The 22,498-nt window shown below is 43.1% G+C and overlaps 1 protein-coding gene and 1 long non-coding RNA gene across 2 annotated transcripts in view; one reads left to right on the plus strand and one right to left on the minus strand.

The window, feature by feature from the left end:
• Positions 1-10,341, plus strand: part of LOC137632828 (uncharacterized) — a 52,471-nt gene extending 42,130 nt beyond the window's left edge. Inside the window, exons 2-3 of the long non-coding RNA XR_011042128.1 lie at positions 8,773-8,821; positions 9,124-10,341. This is a non-coding gene — a long non-coding RNA (uncharacterized lncRNA). The remainder of the gene's footprint in view (positions 1-8,772; positions 8,822-9,123) is intronic.
• A 1,362-nt stretch (positions 10,342-11,703) lies between these two features.
• LOC137633155 (uncharacterized) overlaps positions 11,704-22,498 on the minus strand; it is a 619,863-nt gene continuing 609,068 nt past the window's right edge. Inside the window, exon 29 of the mRNA XM_068365313.1 lies at positions 11,704-12,390. Coding sequence (XP_068221414.1) covers positions 12,284-12,390 — 107 coding nt within the window. The 3' untranslated portion in view covers positions 11,704-12,283. The remainder of the gene's footprint in view (positions 12,391-22,498) is intronic.

Raw genomic sequence — 22,498 nt, forward strand, 5'->3', positions numbered from 1 at the left:
TAGTAGAACACCACCATCTTCTGTATGGAGGAAAATAAAAAAAATTGCAGGCAAATTTACCCCGAACCCACCACCAGTGTTGAAAGTGAATGGTCAGTTTGTGACTGAAGGAAATGAAGTTAGTAATGCCCTGGCTGACCATTTTTCAAATGTATCGTGCAAGAGTGTAGCAGCTCCTGGTCACCAGTACAGGAGCATTGAAGAAAAGAAAATTTTAAATTTTGCAACAGGAAGGGAAGAATCGTATAATTCTTCTTTTACTGAAAGAGAACTTGATTCCGCACTCGCTACTTGCACCGATACAGCTCCTGGACCCGATGGAATTCCATATGCAATGGTTAAACATGTACATTTTAATACAAAGTTATTTATTTTAAGTATTATTAATAGAATATGGCATGATCATAGTTACCCAAGTGTTTGGGAACTAGCCATTATTTTAGCCTTTTTAAAACCTGGTAAGGACAAGTTTTTAGCAGCAATCTATCGACCTATTGCATTGACTTCGTGTTTATGTAAAATCATGGAGAAGATGGTCAATGCAAGGCTGATGTGGTACCTTGAAAAGAAGGGTATTTTATCACCGATTCAATGTGGATTCAGAAAAATGCACTCAACAACTGATGTGTTAATACGACTTGAGTCTTCTATTTGTGAAGCCTTTGCTTCCAAACAGCACCATGTGACAGTATTTTTTTACCTTGAAAAGGCATATGATACCACATGGAGATATGGTATACTTAAAACTATTCATGAATTGGGATTGAGAGGAGAGCTGCCACTATATATTCAGGCATTTCTTTCACGTAGAGTTTTTCAAGTGAGAGTGGGGGAAACTCTATCAGAGAGTAAGTGCCAGGAAGGAGTTCCTCAGGGTAGTGTGCTGAGTGTAACCCTTTTTGCACTAGCAATTAATGGGATATCCTCAGCCATTCCCCAGGATGTTCTCTCAACATTATTTGTGGATGATCTGTCAATATCATTTGCTGGCACTAGAATGGCAATGGTTGAGAGAAAAATCCAACTCTCTATTGATAAAATTATCCAGTGGGCTGACATGAATGGATTTAAGTTCTCGACAAGTAAAACTACCATTGTCCATTTTTGTCGTATCCGGGGAGTACATCCAGACCCGGATACTGTATATACATTAAAGGTCAACGGATACCATGTGCAAGAGAAGCTAAATTTTTAGGTTTGATATTTGATTGTAGGCTTACATGGGTTTCTCACTTAAAAGCGTTAAAAGCTAAATGTGTTGAAGCTCTGAATATCTTTAAAGTATTGTCCCATACATCATGGGGGGCAGACCGCAATACTATTTTAAAATTATACAAGGCCTTGATTTTTTCCAAAATTAGTTATGGTTGTGAAATATATTCTTCAGCCACCCCAAGCCGGTTAAAAATATTAGACTCGATACATCATGCAGGTATTAGATTGTCTACTGGAGCTTTTAAAACCTCGCCTATCCCAAGTCTCCTTGTTGATGCTGGAGAGTTACGTCTAGACCTTTACCGAATGTCTTCCGTTATTCGGTTTTGGTTTAGATTGCAAAGACTCCCTAACTCTCTAGCCTTTCAGACTGCAAGCCTTGTAATACACGCATCATACTTTGAGTTGCACCCAAAATCTGCTCAACCTTATGGCTTTCGGGTGAAACGATTATTAAAGTCTGGATATAATTAGAAATAAGGTACTTCCATTCAAGATATCATCAACGCCTCCATGGAAGTTACCAGAGATATCTTTTTGTAAATATTTTATTGGAGGTAAGAAGAATATGTCAGACCTAGAAGCCAGGTCTCTCTTTAATGAGCATGTTAAAGAACATAGAGAATCAACTTTAATCTATACTGATGGCTCCAAATCTGATGCTGGCGTTGGATTTGGAGTACATAGTAATGGTTTTAATTGTAGAGGTGCACTTCCTCTGACCGCTTCCATATTTACTGCCGAACTGTATGGCATATTAACCGCTATTAAGAAAATAGCGTTGGAGAAGGAGGGTAATTTTACAATTTTTAGTGATGCAAGGAGTGTCCTTCAAGCTATTAAAGTTTTTAATTCTAATAACCCTCTAGTTTTAAAGATTTTAGAATGGCTTTTTATTATTGGACGGAGAGGTATAACAGTTCAATTTTGTTGGGTTCCAGCACATGTAGGTGTGTCTAGGAATGAGAAGGCAGATTCACTGGCTAAGAAGGCTGCATCCGAGTTGCTGCCAAGAAGGTATCCCATTCTCTCTAATGATTTCTTACCTGACATCAAGAAATTGGTTTGCAAAAAATGGCAACAGCAATGGGATAGCCTAGATGGCAATAAAATGCGAAAGGTAACAAATGACATATCTCCTTGGAGGTATAATATGATGCCCCGAAAATGGGAGACTTCTCTTTGTCGTCTCCGTATTGGTCACACTCGGTTGACACACGAGTTTCTGCTGAAGGGCCAACACCAACCGTATTGTGACGACTGTTTAGTACCTCTAACAGTAAGGCATTTGTTGACCGAATGCCCCAATTATAACAACTTAAGGAATAGATATTTGTTTGAGGCTCGAGGTGAGGGTGGCAGGTTCATCCTTGCCAAGATTCTTGGAAATGATGTGTCCTACCATGCAAGTGGCATTTTTAGATTTATTTCAGAAGCAGGTCTTCTGAAAAATATTCAACTTTTATGACATTCAACTTTTATGATTTTAATTGAATACTCTTTTATTTTTTATTTTATTTTATTTTTTATTTTTGTATACATAGATTAAATGTTACCGGTGTCAATGACCTTAAATGTCAGGATGCCTGAAAACTTTAAATCAATCAATCAATCAATCCCGTTCATAACATCTCTTCCTCCCCTGACAGCGAATCCAGTGTCGTTGAGCTCCTATGCCATGGGATCGGCAAAGGGGCTAGCCCTTCGGGCAGAAGTCGAGACCATGCTCAAGAAGGATGCTCTCCTGGAGGTCGTCGACGGCTCCCCAGGCTTCTTCAGTCAACTCTTTCTTGTAAAGAAGGCGTCTGGAGGCTGGAGACCTGTCATCGACCTCTCAGCTCTGAACAAGTTTGTCAAGCAAACTTCGTTCAGCATGGAGACAGCAGAAACGGTCAGACTTGCAGTGAGACCTCAAGACTTCATATGCACACTGGATCTGAAGGACGCGTACTTCCAGATCCCAGTCCATCCGTCTTCCAGGAAGTACTTGAGATTCAGCCTAGACAACAAGATCTACCAGTTCAAGGTGCTGTGTTTCGGTCTCTCCACAGCACCTCAGGTGTTCACCAGAGTGTTCACCCTGATATCTTCGGGGGCACACAGGATCGGCATCTGTCTCCTTCGCTATCTGGACGACTGGCTGATCCTGGCAGACTCGGAGTCGACCCTTCTTCCACACCGAGACAAGCTTCTGGGACTTTGCCAAGATCTAGGGATCATGGTAAATCTCGAGAAGTCTTCTCTGCTTCCAACTCAACGACTGGTATATCTAGGCATGATATTAGACACCAATCTCCACAAAGCCTTTCCATCAGACGACAGGATAGCAAGGCTGAGGTGGGTCGCAAGACCTTTCCTCGGATGAGAGGAGCTTCCAGCCCAATCTTGGTTACGTCTCCTAGGTCACCTGGCCTCCTTGGCCCGTCTAGTTCCGAACGGCCGCCTCAGGATGAGATCCCTGCAATGGCGGCTCAAGTCTGGTGGAATCAAGGCAACGATTCCCCAGACACGCTGGTCCCTATGGGACCTGTGGAACGGACGGACCTGCAGTGGTGGCTGACCGACGAAAACCTTCAAAAGGGAATGGATCTTCTCATCCTCCCCCTGGATTTGATGCTGTTCTTGGACGCGTCAAAAGAAGGGTGGGGGGCCCACGTTCTGAACCAGAGGACCTCAGGCCTATGGTCAGAATCAGAAAAGTACCTCCACATCAATCTGCTAGAAATGAAGGCCGTTTATCTGGCCCTTCAACAGTTCCAACAGACCCTGGCGGGCCACTCCGTGGTGGTGATGAGCGACAACACCACAGTAGTGGCTTATATCATCAAGCAGTGAGGTACCTTTTCACAACAGCTATCCCATCTTGCAGTAGAGATACTGAGGTGGACCGAAGTCCATTCGATTCCACTATCAGCTCGCTTCATTCCAGGCAAAAGGAATGTGCTCGCCGACAGTCTGAGCAGAGCATCGCAGATAGTGAGTACCGAGTTGTCTTTGGATCCTCAAGTAGCCAACAAAGTCCTGACTTTGTGGGGTTCTCCGACAGTGGACCTGTTCGCAACAGCTTTGAACTTCAAGCTGCTGCTGTACTGCTCCCCAGTCCCGGACCCCAAGGCACTCTGGCAAGATGCCTTTCAACAACAGTGGGACAACATCGACGTCTACGCCTTTCCACCGTTCTGTTTGATGAGAAGGGTGCTCAACAAGACCAGACTACCGATCAATCTGTCAATGACCTTAATAGCTCCGCTACGGCATCACGCAGAGTGGTTCCCGGACCTTCTGCAGCTCCTGACGGAACTCCCGAGAGAACTCCCCCCACGACATGAGCTACTCAAGCAACCACACTGCAACATCTACCACAAGGCCGTAGCTTCGCTTCGGCTTCACGCCTGGAGACTATCCAGCGTCTCCTCACTGAGAGAGGCTTTTCGCAACAAGTTGCGGAGAGGATGTCTCGACACCTGCGAAAGTCATCCGCAGGGGTCTACCAGGCAAAGTGGAGAGTCTTCTGTGGTTGGTGTCGTGGGAGGGGTATCTCTCCCCTCGATGCCACTATTCCAGCAATAGCGGAGTTTCTCGTGTATTTGCGGGAGGAAATGCGCCTTTCAGTCTCGGCAGTGAAAGGCTATCGCTCAGCCTTAAGCTTAGCCTTCAGGCTGAAAGGAATAGACATTTTTTCCCCGCTGGAACTTTCTTTACTCATACGAAGCTACGAACTTACCTGCCCTCAGTCGGAAGTGAGACCTCCTCCATGGAACGTGGTTCACGTCCTCAGGGCTCTTAAGAGACCTCCGTTCGAACCATTACGCCAGGCCTCTGATCAACACCTGACTTGGAAGACGGTGTTCCTGCTCGCTTTGGCATCAACCAAGCGGGTCAGTGAACTTCATGGTCCCTCATATGACGTCGCCCATTCAAGGGGATGGGCGGAGGTAACGTTCAGGTTCGTCCCTGAGTTTGTAGCTAAGACTCAGAACCTGGAGTGCCGGACCCACGGTTCGACTCCTTCAGGGTTTCGAGTCTCCATTCTGTAACAAGTGACCCGGACCATCTGCTACTATGTCCAGTAAGAAGTCTGAGGCGTTATTTGAAGAGAACGGCTGCAGTCCGTCCCCGCGTGCAAGCCCTGTTTGTGAGCACGGGAAGGATGAAGTGGAGGGTCACCAAGAATACCATCTCAGCTTGGATTCGAAGGGTCATCAACCACGCCTTGAATCCAGATCCTCCTCCGTCACGTCGTCCCAGAGCACACGATGTCAGAGGCATCGCAACGTCTCTGGCTTTTAAGAGAAACTTCTTGGTGACGCAGGTGCTACAAGGTGGGGTCTGGAAGCGTCAAACGACCTTCACAGCCCACTACCTGCAGGACGTGACCCACAGGAGCCTTGATACATTCTCTATCGGCCCTGTGGTGGCTGCACAACAGCTGGTCTAACCTCAGGCTCCTTAATGGACAGGTAACAGAAGGTTGAGGGCATTGTTACCCAGTTTTAGACTGCATGAATGAAAAAGTATGTCTGGCCCTTACTTCTTTCTTCATCCTCCCCTCTCTTGGGGAAAGCAGCATCCTGGGTTTTCTGCATAGCTGACCTCAAACCTCTGCAGGTAAACCATGCTTCCTTGTGTTCCTAGTATTAAGATAATACTGCCACGTTCCCCATACCCTGACGAGGTGGTATTGGGAACGTCCTAGCCTAGAATTCCATCTAAAGGACTTCAGGTCAACTTCCTAGGACGAGTCACACTTCATTCCTCCACGCACAAGCTTATGTAGGCCGCACGTTTCTTGAGGTGCAAGGAACTTATGAGGGGCAGGGACTTTTTTTCTTGAGTGCTGCTCACTCGGATTCTGAGTCCCCGGGTAAAGCCAAAGCCAGTAAGGCTGGGACTTTCCACCCTACCTTAGGGTTAAGTCACCCTATGTAAATAGCGTGGTTTGTATTTCGGTTACGGAACAAATGACAAATTCGGAGATAATTTGTATTTTCCTAACCATACAAACCTTAGCTATTTACACATATTTGCCTGCCAGCCCTGTCCCCCAAGGCAAGTCCTACCTCTAAGTGAAGTGAAGCAGTTCACCGGTGTGTGAGGGGGGGAGGGGTAGCTAGCTACCACTCCCCTACCCCCTTGCTAACTAGCACGGGGGTAATTAACCCTCGTTAAAATTCTAATGGCTCGTCATTTCAGCTACGCCGAAAGTAATACCCCTATGTAAATAGCTAAGGTTTGTATGGTTAGGAAAAATACAAATTACCTCCGAATTTGTCATGTTTTGGCAAACACATCAAATTGTTTTTACCTTACTCAACAGACTTAATACAGTAGTCTATGGAAAAAATATATTTTCTTTTGCAACAGCCTTGGTTTCCTGGGCCATGAATCTGACAGTATTATTAACCCTGGTTCGCTGGTGTCTAGGATGTTATTCTTTGCATTTTATTAGGTCCAAGATTAGCAATCCCAGGATTTTAATCAGCCAGTAATACGGACTCCTATTAAAGGATGGTTTGTATTAGTGTAGGAAAAAGCCAAATTTTAAGATTAATTTGTATTTTCCCTAACTACTGTATATGAACCAAAGTACTATAACTCAACTTCCCCCCGAAAGTTTCAGAGGCAATTTAAATAACTGTCCAGTGTACCGGCAGGAGTACCGAGGCTTCCCCACCACCGACTGGTAATCACCTGTATTGCCAACACCTCGTCTTACGTTTTAACTGCGGAGTTCCAGCTGTGCTTGTATCAATCTCATATTAAAGGACTCAGGATTGTATAGTTAGGAAAAATACAAATTACTTTTTTAGAACTTGTGATTTTTTATTTACGGAACCCCACATATAAGAGTTCCTGTTCAAGTAAACTTCAGGGATTTTATCAGGCAGAACTACATTTCCTTAACCTTGCCACCCACTGCATCCTCAAAGCTGGGATCTCTAGCTGTCTTGAAAATCACCCACCCTTTTGGCAGATGCTAAGGCTAACATCAACAAATTCTTGAATATTTGCCAATGCAGATATATGGTCTCCATTGGTTCATACAGACTTCCTCAGGAACTGCAAGACTACAGTCACATTTCAGCACACAAGTTCCCTGACAAGGGTTTTCTCTTATGATGAAGAATCTGACTGCATCCAAAATAACTAAGCTAATGGAATTTCCCTGCCATTAAGCTGAAGAACCAAAGATAACACACTGTAGACCCATGGTCTTCCGTGCTTGGAACTAAAAGCTGCTCATATCAAAGGAATCTGAAATATGTGTTCAGTACTTGATTATACTATCCAGTGACATTGGTAGCTGAAATTCCTTGGGATTCACACCAGTTATATGTGAACCATTGATGTTGATATAACCTTTAGGTAAATGTCTCCTAGATGCCACGGTGGGAAATCTAGAATACCTGAAAAACTGTAGTGTTCTTAGGAGTCAGTGGAGTCTCCCATCAATCACGTGAAGCACGTATGGGTTTTAGTGGAACTGATGATAGGGGCTGTCATAGATCTGCTCTGCATGGAAAAGCGATTGGTAGTTCCATCGGCAATGGGAACAGGTCCTGAGACCTTTTTCCACAGCCTATGCCAGGGAATTGTTTACCAGGTGGCGGTAGATTTCCATTTTCCTTGAGAGGTCGCAATTGTGTTCAGCATTGATTACCCCCATAATTTGCTGAGTTGGTAAAAACTGGTGGTTCTAACAAATTTTGTCTACATATTCTGTTTGTCTAGAATGAAACACGTTAGCAAGGGACATCCCTTTCCCTCAACCAACAAAATAACTTCAACTAACACGAACAGGGTCTCTAACTTGTGTTCCCGTGTCTTTTTCTTAGCGAATGCTTACTTGTTCTTCAAAACTCTCACCATTCCCCCATCACAGACTCAAGTTCCAAATAGTTGCTATGAGGAGCCCTCTCTTTCTTTGGCCATACTTCCAAAGTATGACAATTCTTTGAGGAAACTCTTTACTGCTCTGTTGACATGTTAAAGGACTCTCACTTCCACACTTAGACCATCTCTTTTCAACAAGGTTCACTGGGCACTCGCTATTTCAAGATTGCTTTCTGTAGTGTCTAGTTGAAATTTTCTTCAAAAAAATTCCCTGGATATGAATACTGTATAATTTCCTTCATAGCAAAAGCATTAGTTTGGTGTGAATCATAGCAAGTTTGTGGAAATTTGTATTGATACAAAGGATTTGATCACATGAACTGGATGTCTATAAACCAAACAGGTGTAGCAATATTGGTTAAATCCTTTACAGTACTTGTTCCATACTCTTCTGACACACACACACACACACACACCTTATGGTTTGCACACATTATTTGTTTGTAAAATGTCAAGGGAGTACTGTTAATTCATTCTTAATTGTTTTATTATTTCTTTTTATTACTTTGACGTTATCTGCATTTTTATTATTATAGTTGGGTGCTGTAATCATATTCATTTTCTCCATATAGGTTATAACATACCAACTAGGAATAGGTTTCCTTGTTTTCTCTCTTTATTTTTTTTATCATATGGAGTAATTCTGATAATTTCTTATTTCAGTTCCCTTGACAGTCATGAAGATAACTGGAAACATCAAGTCAAACTTAAGGTAAAAGTAACTTACTGTATTATAAAATGTCAAATTCTTCCCACAAACCTATACTTGTACTGTAATCCCTATTTGTGTCTGACTTATCAATGTTATTAAACAAATAAAACCTTCGTCTCTTGAAATAGGGACTGTCTTCAGCTTAAGCTGGAGCACCTGTTGAATTTATTAATGAGGTATTTAACAACAGGTGGTACACATTTGTGAGTAGCTCGGCCCACCCTTGTCTTCGGCTGCAACGAGTATTGATGTACTGTACTGCTCTGACCTTACCAAAGGATTTCATTCTTTTTCTTTTACAGGTTTCTGGAGAAATTTGCTCAAGTGTTTGGATTCATGAAGCTGACAATGGATGTTGAGCTTTTTACAGGAAAAGGAAAAGGGTGGGTACTTCAACTAGTTTATGGCAAGAATTGTAAAAGCCCCTCTCTTCTTCTCTGCTTTTTGTAGAGGTATGATGGTTGGCAGTCATCCCCATGTGCTGAATTAGAGATCATGGCAGGCTTATGCCTTTAAGTCTTCTCCAGTGTCAGGGTTTGCAGTATCTAATAGCTCCTCCTGTCCTCATTGATTTCACCTTTTGCTGAGGCTTCTGTGCATTCACAAATGGCCTAATCCCTGGGAAGTATGCGGTAGGGAAGGAGGGATGTCGGATTGGAGTTGGCAAGTTTTTCATCCTTTGGAAGTTTTCCTGTTGTCTACCAGACTGCTGACAAGTTTCACCTAAAGAAGGCTTGGTCGTGCTTAGGTCTTGCAGGTAGGCCCTCAGTGTTGTTTTAGAGGGAGCTGGTAGCTAAGACCACCTTTCCCTGTGACCCTAGTGTCAATAGCCCCAGTGGTAATTACCCCCAGTTATTGAGGTTTATGATGCCAAAGATACTAGTTTTAGTGACCTAAGTGCCAGTGATCTGTGATGATCTCAGTAGTTCACCCAAAGTCAAAGAAGGCTGTAGAGAAGGCTCTCAAACCTGTGGTTGAGGCTGTGTCGGTGCCAAAAATGCGAAAGGTTCCCGCACCGGTAGTTAAAGTGCCATAGCTTAAAATTAACCTGAGAAAGGCCCGAGGCAGTTAAAACTTGTATGTAGCCCCGATACCTGTCACTCATGTTAATTGCTTGTTACCCTTTTCCTTGTGCCTGTGACCTCAATCAGTCTTGTGTTCCCTAGTGTTGTGGTTCCTGTTTGAGCAACCCCTGTGGTTTCTCCCTTTAGGGGAGCTTTGTCGTTGGTGTTTGCTCATACTGTACCATTATCTTCCAGAGCCTGAAGACAGGGTTGGTATGAAGCGAGTTTACTTTTCTTCCTTGCTCTTCTCTTATGATTCTCATGCTTCTAAGAAGAATTATATTTTGAAGTCCAGAAAGGCCAATTGTTGTTGCTAGAAAAGGGCTCTTGACAACACAACCTCTCCTTTGGTTCCTGGCCTCCACATTTAGGACAAAGGTATGCAGTCAGGTTCACACCTTCCGTTGGTGATGTGTTGGAAAGGATTGGCCATTACTGTATTGCATAAAAAGTGATGCGAAGAGAATGCTCCTTAATTTTATTCTCCCTAGCTCAGGTTCAAGCTTTTCAATTGGAAATGTATCTTTATTTAACATTATAGTTATAAAGTTGAAGAGTTGAGTGTATAGGGATGTTTTATTTACACATAAATGCTATCTACATGACAATGAAATCACCTATGTTACACCTTATGCCTAAAGGAGGACAAAAATTAAAAAAATCCTTGGAGCAATAGAATTTATTGCACAATACAATTTTTAGGTTCCAAAAATAGTAATGGCAATAATACAGTAATTTTTTTTCTGTAAAAAATACACATGTTTAAGAGCAATTAAAATATACAATATTATGTATAACCAACAGCATACAATTTCTCATATTTCTTACAGTATTATTGAAGGCATAGAAAATCATTCACTTTAACAAAATCTGACAGTCTCAACACTACATCAATGAAGAATAATAAAGATTTTTCCGGAAAGTACAGTTTATTGATATTATTGCTTAGGATATGTTTGAAAGTCAACTTATTATGTAAAGAATAACGATGCCATTTTTAAAGCTAAAGTTTGACATTTCAAGTTGATTACCCAAAAGATCAGAGTGATGAATGTAAGCATAATAGTAACATAATACTTCCAAGGCAAAATATATATAAAAAGAATTACTAGAAATGTACTTCCAATAAAAATATCTATTAACTAATACTAGTAAACTGTAATATTTACACAAAATTTATATATTGCAGCTGGCTATCAGTACAAAGGATTGAGGTGAATCACAGTAAAACTAATGTCTATAAACTTTTTTTTTTTCAAAAAAATTATATGAGCGTTCAGAAAATAATCAGAGATATGTGCAGAAAATAATCTATAAACAATAATCCACTGTAATCAACAATAATAAAAATGTTAAGAAAATATACATAATATTACAAAAATTCCCAATGGACTGATAAACCAGCATCAGCTACTGTGGCACCGAGACTGGACTCGAAGGTCTTCGAGAAACGTATTTCACTGATGGCGCAGGCCCTACATATTGATGATAAATTGGATATGATATTATTTTTCTCAATACCATATTGGAAGCTCAAGTACTGTACATGAACACTTTATAATTTTTCCACAAACATTCCCTTATCCTGACAAAGAAAATGGCTTCATCTAAAAAGGAAAAAGCATAAATTTTTATTGACATAGATCAATAAGTAATCTATAAAACTAGATTATGATTATAAACGAGAAAATTAAATTAGTTTTAAATCATAGCAAAAGGCTACAAGGACAAAAAAAGATATCACATTTCACTCATGAAGCCATCTACTATCAGTCTTATCACACTTGGCACATTTCAGCTTTATGCTCCCTAAGGCAATAATGTATACACTGTGTTTCAACAAACAAAAACACGTATATTGACCCAAATTCATTTTCACATTTTGTTGAACTGAATAGAATATGCAAAATTAGGTGCTTCACAAGCAATTCTTATTCTCTTGAACGCTTTCAAACCAAAAGACAGAATTTACATTATTTATCTGCATTATATTTTGTTCGCCTTACTGCTTAAAATGTAATGTGTGCTTCAAATAAAAGTCTGTTGTAATCACAAACAGCAACTCTGAAATTATCATTATTAGTTTGATAGTGTTGTTCAAACAGAATTTTCACCACATAAATAAAGTATGTCTTTCCAAAGTCCATACTGCAATTACAAACAGGCTTGCTTTAGAAAAAGACAAAACCTTTTGCTCTAAACACTGAGATCTTGGTGACTCGCTCACCCATGCATCACCACTACACAGTTACAAATTAAAATCTCAACATTTATGCTGTATTAAAGTCACTTGTGATCATTCCAATGCTATTAAAAATAAAGTTCAGACTAGGCGGTTGTCAGAAAACTCGATGATAGTTTCAATACGCTCCAGACAAATATCTTCCAACCTGGTTCCCTAGACGAGGTAGTTTTCCCGCTGCTGCACTAAAGGAAGAGGCTGCATTGGTGAGAGGTCATCATCGGAAGAACTGGGTTGCTTTGTCAACATGGTTAGAGCTCGTACTGTTAACGAGATAAGATAATATTAATTTTGACAATAGTTTCTGTGGTATTAAAATTCTATATCAGTAAAACATATGTTCTATGATCAAAATAAATGCAATACAGTATTCCAAATACAACACAGTAGTTTTTAATGTCAACTAAAATATTTATTAAGAATATTTTATAAATAAAAATCCACAAATTGAGGACTAGCTGACACTCATAAAAATAATTTTTTCATTCATCCATAACCTTTCACGTCAAGTATGACGTGTTTTATCACATCTTAAATTTTTTTAATAGGAACATTTAAATTACTATCAATCCAAATTATTCATTTCCATGCATTTTTCCATTAGCATATGCATTAAGTTTCAATCTGGGAAGGTGGTAAAAGAGACTCGCTGTTCCATTGCATGGGCTTTAGCCTTAACCCTGATACATCACCATCATCAATCTTGGAAGATGTGATGTGCTTGCTAAACCAGAGCAGAATAAAAGATCTCCTGGAAATACCTTGATGCTCTCGTATCAAAACAAACATTTCCCTTCAGTAGCTGAAAAACGTCTTGGTTGGAAATGTGATTAGAAGAGATAGCCCTCTGATCGAGATGATACCATTATACAAAAAGTTACTTTGTTTTAATAAGTTGTCTTAATACACTAAAGATGAGGTATTGTTTGAAACTTATGTCTTCCATTGGATCATACACTATTCACAACCCCTTTCTGACAAGGGAAAGTAATGGAAAAGACAGGGCAGCTGTTGTATGACCAAAAGGTATGAGACATCTTTGGTTTTAGTACACTTGTGATCTCTCATTTACTTGGGAACAATAGGTTGAATGATAAATTATACATACATATACCAAGGCACTTCCCCCAATTTTGGGGGGTAGCCGACATCAAACAAATGAAACAGAAAAGGGGACCTCTCCTCTCTACGTTCCTCCCAGCCTGACAAGGAACTCAACCGAGTTCGGCTGGTACTGCTAGGGGTGCCATAGCCCACCCTCCCCCGTTATCCACCACAGATGAAGCCTCATAACGCTGAATCCCCTACTGCTCCTACCTACACGGTCTTCCAAGGCACCGGAAGCAGCAGAGCCTACCGGAACTGCGTCACAATCGCTCGCCATTCATTCCTATTTCTAGCACGCTCTCTTGCCCCTCTCACATCGATCCTCCTATCACCCAGAGCTTCCTTCACTCCATCCATCCACCCAAACCTTGGCCTTCCTCTTGTACTTCTCCCATCAACTCTTGCATTCATCACCTTTAGCCGACAGTCATTCTCTCAACATGGCCAAACCACCTCAACACATTCATATCCACTCTAGCTGCTAACTCGTTTCTTACACCCGTTCTCACCCTCACTACTTCGTTCCTAACCCTATCTACTCAAGATACACCAGCCATACTCCTTAGACATTTCATCTCGAACACATTCAATTTCTGTCTGTCCGTCACTTTCATTATAGCCTACTATTAAGACAAAGGAGTTAATTCCTCAGGGCTCCAAGCTTTTATTTCCAATATTGGGGCGAGTGTTGCCCTGTGAACCTCGTCAGGTGCATTTTCTTTAATCTTGCCATCCAAGCTCTCAACTTTAACTTCATTGTGCAACTGCAGGCTTTCAAAATGTACTTTGGCAACCCCATTGCCAAATTAGTTTTCCGGACTTATGAAAAGTCACCTTGACTTTCTTGGAAAGAGCAGTGGGGTAAAGTTTGAGGTTGATTATTGACGGATTTCATTATAGGCATTTGCCTAAGTGTCTGCTAAAAAAATATATATATATATTTCCCACCGTGTCGCAGTCATTGGACTAAACAGTTGAAAGGGGCACTGGGCTCTCAACATTAATAAAAGTAAGCAAGCGAAGTTAGCAATGCCTGACTCGTGAAGTTGTCAGGAATAAGAACAGTAAGGCATATCATCTTTTGAGGTACAGGCAGAGTTTATAGAGGATGGCATTATCGTTTGAGAAATATTCTAGGTAAATTCAAAGATGAAATTATTTAAGAGGGCTGCTACAGTGATGTTATCAGTAGAGATATTATGTAAACCTTGTGACATTTCCCCCATTCCTGCAACTGAAAGGCCCCACCTGCAGATCCTAGTAAAGATATGGCGTGTTTTATGTAAAGAAAAAATATAAAAAAATAAATTAATTTTGGAGGCATAGTACAGTACTTCTAAACAGTTCTTAAAATGGAAGATTGTCAAAATAGTTGGCATATGAAGATGAAGTTAATATTCATGTTTCTTTAGATTAGGGAAAAATGGGGATCGGGAAGGTGAGATGAGCTGGAAAGGACATGAACACTAGACAATAGTCAATCAGATTTTAAAGGGGAAGAGTGGCTAATTGGATTAAACTTTTATTATACCCTTGATGACATCTAAAAGCCTTCAAATCATCTGATTCACTGAATACAAGTGTGTCCTTGTGAATGTGAGAAATGATTATGTAGTTCATGGGAAATTTTGATCTCCTAATGTCTGGGTCTCGTCTACAGCATGTAAAATGGACACGTTCCTATTTAAAGGTGGAACAATAGGACTATTGAGAATGTAAGGGGAATTGTCATTGAGGGCTTAAGCTCTTTTAGGAGAAAACTTTGATTAAGTTTATGAATAACCAATTTGCATTACATTAGCCCAGCTTCTGGTTTCAGGCAGATAGCTACAATCATGAGCTGATAGAAACTTTTATTTTCCAGCCACAATTATTTGATTATTAACAGTAGTCAGCAGTGTATTAGGTAAGGAGTCAATAGCGTATACTGTACATAAAAATAAATTTTAAGTTCGGTTGTTAAAAAATGGGAAGATGGACGGGTGATGAATGTGTTATTTACTCCTGAAGCCCCTTCCACATAGGGCAAATGCATGGTGGGCAGACACAGTTACAAATTTTTTTGTATGGTAGGCGATTACGAGTGTAGATGACGTCATAGACGAGGAAACCACGGCCAAACCATCAAAGTGCCTAAGCCCGTTGTTGAGGCACTAGAGGAGTGCCTGAGTAGTGACTACGTTGCCTGTCAATTCTAGACGGCACTCTACCTTTAGGCCTCTGCCCCGCGTCTGGCCCAAATCATACATTCGCCTGTCTGTACCTACTGCCTGGCTTGGACTGTTTGAACTGGTAAGACTGTTTCAAAGTGAGAAAATTACAGACAAATCTGAGTACCTGCCTTGCATTTGCCCCTCATGTCGAAGAGGCTTTAGTATTAGAGAGTAGTGCTGGGAGGAAAGGTGCTCTGAGAGATTACAGTAAGGCGTGATATCAAGCAGTATATGTGGTTCCATGTTTCTGACAAACCTTTTATTTTTTCTTCCAGGTCAGAAAACAGCTGAAAATCAATACATAACCTATTCAATGTCCATGGAGTTCAATGGGAATGAGTTGGACAGTTATCAATGCCTTGAAGAGTAGAGGACTGAATTTCTGATTGTAAGTAAACAACATGGTGTATTTTTCATTTAAAACTGCATAGTTGTGTTAGAACACTTCAGATGCATTAAATATGATATTCCTAGTCTTCCTCCCCCTTGAGGGTTAGTGCCATCAGTGCATCTCACAGGGTTTACTGTAGGTATTTCTTAATGTTTTTTGCACAGTTGATTTGGCACCTAGATGCTTTTTTAGCCTTAAGCTTTATTGGCATTCCAGATTTCTTCCCTTTTGCAATCAAACCTCTTAATTTTTTACAGAGTTTTCACCTAGTTAAACTTGGGAGACTGATTGATCTACCTGGAACTAGCACTGGGCTATATGGTCCAATTAAGAACAAACTCGATCCATAGTTTTATTAAGATAAACCTTTAAATGCTGGTGTCACATGTTTTAACCACTTTAACAAGGATTTTCTTTTTCATTAGCCATCATGGTATGGTAGTTTTACTTTATTATGTAGTTGTTCCTACACTTTATACAAACCCTCATTCTTTACTATAGGAGATATTCTAGGGCGAGCAGGAAAATACAGCAGAAAAAACTTAACAAGGTCGTTAACAACCGGGCAGGTAATTACCCACCTGTTAGTGGTGGGGGGACTGCCGGTCGGTAGCTGCTGTTTACCTTCAATCAAATTCTAGCTGTTGCAGTGGTAACACTGCTGCTCCTGCTTTTATTTGACTGGCAGACTAGCCTTTCTTTTTTGGTTTTTTTGATTAATCCTTTTTCTTTGTTAGATGTGATGTCCTCTATTATGAGGAAGTGTTCCTTGTACCTTTATGTTGCCGCTGGACCTGGATCCTGTTTCTCTATGCCCTAGGTACAGAGGTCATAGGTGTTCTGAAGGCTCCCCCTGCCAAGTATGTAGAAATGGTCGCCCTCTCAGTGGGAGAAGTTCGAGAGCGGTAGAATAGGAAGTCCTAGAAGGACTCTTTACCTCAAGGAGTCACGGACCTCCTCTTCGGCCTCTCGATCTCTCCCTTCAGACTCTTCCTCTCTTCCTTGCCTGCCTCCTTCCGGGGGGAATCTTCCGGGGAAGTCAAGGAAGAGTGGCACCATTGATTTAACCCCCATTCCTCTTGGTCAGGCAGATCACGTTGCCTCCCCCAGTGGGGCAATACTTTCCGCCACCGGGAATGACTCTGTTACTGCTTCCATTCCAGATCATGTACGAGCGGTATAGCCTACCCTTAGACTTCCTGGTTCTCCTTCGAAGTAAGTTTGGAACCAGTTCCTCGCGGGCAAGATAGTGCCTCAGGTCCCTTCTGTTTTGGAACCCTCAAGAGTTCTGGACCTCGCCTACCTCCCATTAACTCGGTCGGCGCCCACGGAAGTTTTAGTGGATATAGTAACTTCAGCTCCTGCGGCACCTACTTCGCACTCTACAAATTACAACGTCGCGAGCGCAAACATCGCAGTACCTGTTCCTCCTCCTCCTCGCCCTCTTCGGAGGCTAGGAGGGAGAGAGAGAAGAGGAAAAGGAGTGCTCACTCTCCTTCGCCCAGACGTTCTCACCGGAGACACAGGCAGCATAGGAAGAGACATCATCGTTCTCGCTCTTCCTCGCCTTCTATCTCTTTGTGAGATGTATCGCCGCAAGACTATAAGCGCTCTCATCACAAACATAAGAAGAGCCCTTCCTCCTCGTCATCGCCCTCTTCGGAGGTTAGGAGGGGGAGAGAGAGTAGAGGAAAAGGAGAGCTAGCGCGCCTTCACCTAGATGCTCTCGCCGAAGAGACAGGCGATGTAGGAAGAGACATCATCGTTCTCGCTCTTCCTCGCCTTCTGTGTCTCCTCGAGACTATAAGCGCTCTTGGCACAAACCTAAGAAGAGCCCTCTAGTCATCGTTCTGCCTCGCTGTCGTCTTTCTCTTGCGAGGAATCATCTAAGAACCCAGGAGCGCAGCCAAGGGCAAAGCATGTCCTAACCTCGAACCCTCTTCTTCGCATAATAGTTTGAGGGTCTCCGTTCGCTCTAGAAAAGTCAGAATGAGCGCTTCTCCTCGCTATCACTCCTTATCTTCAGAGAAGATCGCTCTCGCCTTCGACTTCTTGATCTCTGACCCTTTGGGGTCTCGTGACAAGGAAACTTTGGTTTCCCGGTGTGCTATCCCTTCGTTTTCTCGCAACTCAAGTTGCTGAAACCTCGGGCTCTCGTGCATTTAGTCACGCTGACACTTTGGTGCCTCGTGACAAGTGAAACGCTCTGGCCCTTCGGGTTTCGCAACTCAACCTCTAGGGGCACACAAGATCACGCTGAACCTTCTGGTTCTCGTGAAACAAGCCGCCAAGAATTTTCCTCTTATGATAGAGTCTTAGGACTCTTGTCACGCAGTGTGTTCGCGTACGCTCAACCAACACTGCGCCCATGACTATCAAGAGTTTTACTATTATGGCAGTCTTCAGACTCCCGTCATGCAAGGTGTTCGCACGCAATTAGCGCTACACACGCATAACTCCGGTCATGCACTCGCGGGGTCAATCCCTCGCTCTCGTGTTTCAGACAAGACAACCTCCTCAGTTCCTGTGCTCCCTAATGAGTTAAGGATTACGAGTCTCTCGGAAACCTCGGAAGAAGATGCAGGGGTTCGGCCCTTCTTCTCTTCGGTTGAGAGTAGAAGGAAAAGGGGAAACGTGTTAAAGAGGCTAAAAGAAAACGCCCAGATAGCAGCGACGTAGAACACAATGCTGATGGCTTCGGCCACTCTGTTCGTTATCCTGAGCTTCATGTGGTAGCTCATGAGCTGCCCATGTTACGAGGTAGCACTCGTTGTCAACCTGCAACTTGATCAACTTGTTGTTGGGAAACATAGATCGCTGCCATGAGGTTCGCCTCCAGGGGTTAGAGAACCTCTCCTTACGAGGGAGTGATAACCTTCCTCGGAATTGGGCTGCGTGAGAGAACCACCCCCCTTCCGAGGGAGAGCTTCCCCACTTAAGCCATTCAGCAGCCTTCCCTCCTTCGTGATGAATTGTGAACAGTTCGACGATTTTACCTCTGCTATCTCATCCCCGAAGACTGTGCTTTCTCCCCTTGAGCTGGGGAAAAAGCAAGTCTAAGGCTTGTTCCTCCTTTGAGGGGAACTTCTCGCTCGTTAGCGAGAGAGATAATTACGCCTACACTTTTTTCCCATAAGAGCTGGGAGAAAGCTTGGCTCAGGCGATGTCCTCCTTCGGGAGGACTTCTCTCTCGTTTACGAGAAGGAGATTATTACGCCTACGTTTTTTCCATAAAACTTGGAGGAAACTTGTCTTGGGTGATGTCCTCCTTCGGGAGAACTTCTCTCGCGTTTGCGAGAGAGAGAATTATTACGCCTATGCTTTTTTCCCATAAAACTGGGTGAAAGCTTGTCTTAGGCAATGTCCTCCTTCGGGAGTTCTCCCTCGTTCTCGAGAAATTATTACGAATACACTTTTTCCCATAGAGCGGGGAGAAATCTTGCCTTAGGCAATATCCTCCTTCTGGAGGACTTCTCCCTCGTTTGCGAGAAAGAGGTTATTACGCCTACGCTTTTCCCCATAGAGCAGGGAGAAAGCTTGTTTCAGGCAATCTCCTTCGGGAGAACCTTCCTCCCATTCACAAGAGAAAACTTATAGGAGTTTGCTGATCCACACTCCTCCCCCCTTACGCTTTTGGTTCTCCTCCATGGGCGGAGCGAGAGCCTTGTCTTAAGCAACGTTCTCCTTCAGGAGAACAAATCTACCCTGCGGAGGAGTTATCTTCATCCTTGACGTTCTCCCCCCTTGTGCTGTAAGGAGACGTCTTTTTGAACCTACTGGTTCTCCTCACGTTGACCCCTCGGGGTCTCGTGACGATCACCCTTTTGGCGGGCGTGATCAGGAGCCTTTGAACTCTCGTTATGTTGATCCTACGGGTTCTCATGACCTTGGGAGTCCTTCACAGGACTTGGAACCTTTGAGTTTCAGTTACGCTGAGTCGTCGGGCTCTCGTAATAATTAGCACAGTGTCCCCGCGCACGTGTAATTAGTGCCATGCGCGCGACCATCGTCATCAAGATTTCTACTCTTATGACAGATTTTTTCGACTCTCGTCAACGGTCTTCGCCATTACCTCCAGACACTCCGACTTCTGCTGTTCTTCCCCTTTCGATACGAAAGATGCAAGGGGTAAGACATAAGGTTTGTCTGCTAATCGCGTCTCCACTTTACCTGTAATAACACGCGAGGAATTAGCGCAGCCTGAGGATTCCTCGGGAGAGCTGCCGTCGAGAGACTTAGAATCCTCCTATTTAAGGACTCTAAGAACTATGTGTAATATCTCATGCCTCGGCGATTTGCATCTGTCTCTTCGACCTCTTGACGCTCCAGCCTTAGACAGGCTATGTCGTCCAACCCAAACCCTAAGACCAGAATTGATCTTCTGGCTGTGGCCTGTTTGGTAACGTCTCTGACTGGTGTTTGACAGTCTGGGGTTTGAGTCCCGCTCAGACTCGTTAGTGCCATTAGTGCCTGCAACCGTACCATCCTTGTGAGCTAAGGTTGGGGGGTTTAGGGGAGCCTATAGGTCTATCTGCTGAGTCATCAGCAGCCACTACCTGGCCCTCCCTTGTCCTAGCTGGAATGGAGAGGAGGCTTGGTCATTGACCATATATGGTCAGTCTCTGGGGCATTGTCCTAACTGCTAGTGCAATGTCACTGTCCCTTGACTCTGCCATTCTTGAGCGACTTTTAAACCTTTAAACCTGGTCTGTTTGCCGAGATCAGAGACGTTAACCCTTCTCCTCTGACCTTGGATCCCCTCACGGCGAGGCTCACACCGGGCTAATCCTCGAAGACACACTACTCTTCCAGACTCTTCTCAGTCACAGAAGCCTCTGCAATGGAAGCGACTTCAATGCCCCTTCTGGCTTGACACGTGGTCTGGTACAGTCGCCTAACTCGCGAGCCACCAGGACTTGTCAAACCAAGACTCTAGACAGTCCCTACAGGAAGTCCTAACTGCTGGGGCCAAGACAATGGACTTCTTAACCGCTACAACAGTGACCATGTGGAGCAATTGGGTTCTCAAAAGGAAGGAATCGGTAGTTCCCAGACTTCCTTTTGTACCTCGGTGACCTCAGTGAGGAAAAGCTCCTCTCAGTCTCGGCGATTAAGGGCTATCTCTCAGCCTTGAGCTTCATCGGTAGACTGAGAAGGGGTTGACCTCTCCGCCTCAGAAGATATCACCTTGGTTGATTCGGGGTTTTGAGTGATCTTGCCTCCCAGTTGAGATTAGACCATCATCGTTAGACGTGTCTTACGTTCCCTGAAGGGTCTGCCCTATGAGCCCTTAAGGGCTTCGGGCTACTTTCTGAACCTTAAGACCGTCTTCCTCGTACCTCTGTCCTCGACTAAAACTAAAAGGGTCAGTGAGCTACATGGTCTGTCTTACGTCGTCACCCATTCTAAGGGATGGGGGGGAGGAGCGTCTCGCAACTTTGTACCGGGCTAGGTGGCTAGACTCATAATCCTTCATCTACCGATAAGAGATTTTGAGAATTTCAAGTTTTCCAGCCTCAATAAGGTAACACAGGATACAGACCAGTCGTTACTATGCCCAGTCAGGGCGCTAAAGAAATATCTGAAGCGCACCAGACCTTTCAGACTACGTTTCCGTCATCTCTTCCTTAGTACCAACAAGGTAAAGAAGAGAACCTCTTGCAATATCATCCCTTTCTGACTCAAGAAAGTTATTGCAAGGTCTTTTCACGGAGACCCAGAGCCCATCAAGTTGGGGGAGGGCTGCCTCACTGGCGTTTAAGAGAAGTTTCTCAGTCTCCCAAGTCTTAAGTGCTGGGGTATGGAAATGCCAATCTACATTCACTGCTCACTATTTGAGTGACATGACATATAGGTCTCTAGACGCCCTTTAAGGGGACAGTAACTATTGGCTGAGGATACTAGGTTACACTTAGGTTTTAAGAAGGACATCCATCTATCTATCTTCATCTCCTTCTCCCTACCATCTTGGGATCCTAGTCTGTATCCAGTTTCAGCTGGACTCACCAATGGAAATAAGGTATGATGCTCATCTGATTCCTCTCACAGGGTATAAGTTATACAGTACTTGTGGTCACGAGGTTTCCCCTTTGCAAGGTCAGGGGAATCCTAAGTTTGAAGGGGTCCGAGTCGAATGTTCCTGACCCACTTCATCCTGAAACATTTGTTTCCTCGAAGCTACAAATCTTCAGTCGTGCTAAGATTATGGGAATCTACAAAGAAAGAAGATTAACGGAAGATTCTTGCTTCAAAAGTCTAGTCTGAGGACTATCTTCCCTAGGAATAGGGAATTCCTTGGCCACCCTGGGCTCAAGACTAAGTCTCCCACAGTAAAGAATGAGGGTTTGTATCAAGTGTAGGAACAAATGGCAAACTTATAACAGTTTGTATTTTTCCTAAAATACAAACCCGAATTCTTTACACCAATCTTCCCTCCATCACAGCCCTCTAGAATAGTCCTAGCTAGAATCTGATTGAAGGTAAACAGCAGCTACCGACTGGCGGTCCCCCCACCACTAACAGGTGGGTAATTACCCGACCGGTCGTTAATGACCTTGTTAAGGTTTTTCTGCCTTATTTTCCAGCTTGTGCTAGAATATCTCCTATAGTAAAGAATTCGGGTTTGTATGTTAGGAAAAATACAAACTCTGTTATAAGTTT

This window comes from Palaemon carinicauda, chromosome 42, assembly GCF_036898095.1.
Source record: "Palaemon carinicauda isolate YSFRI2023 chromosome 42, ASM3689809v2, whole genome shotgun sequence".
NCBI lineage: Eukaryota > Metazoa > Arthropoda > Malacostraca > Decapoda > Palaemonidae > Palaemon > Palaemon carinicauda.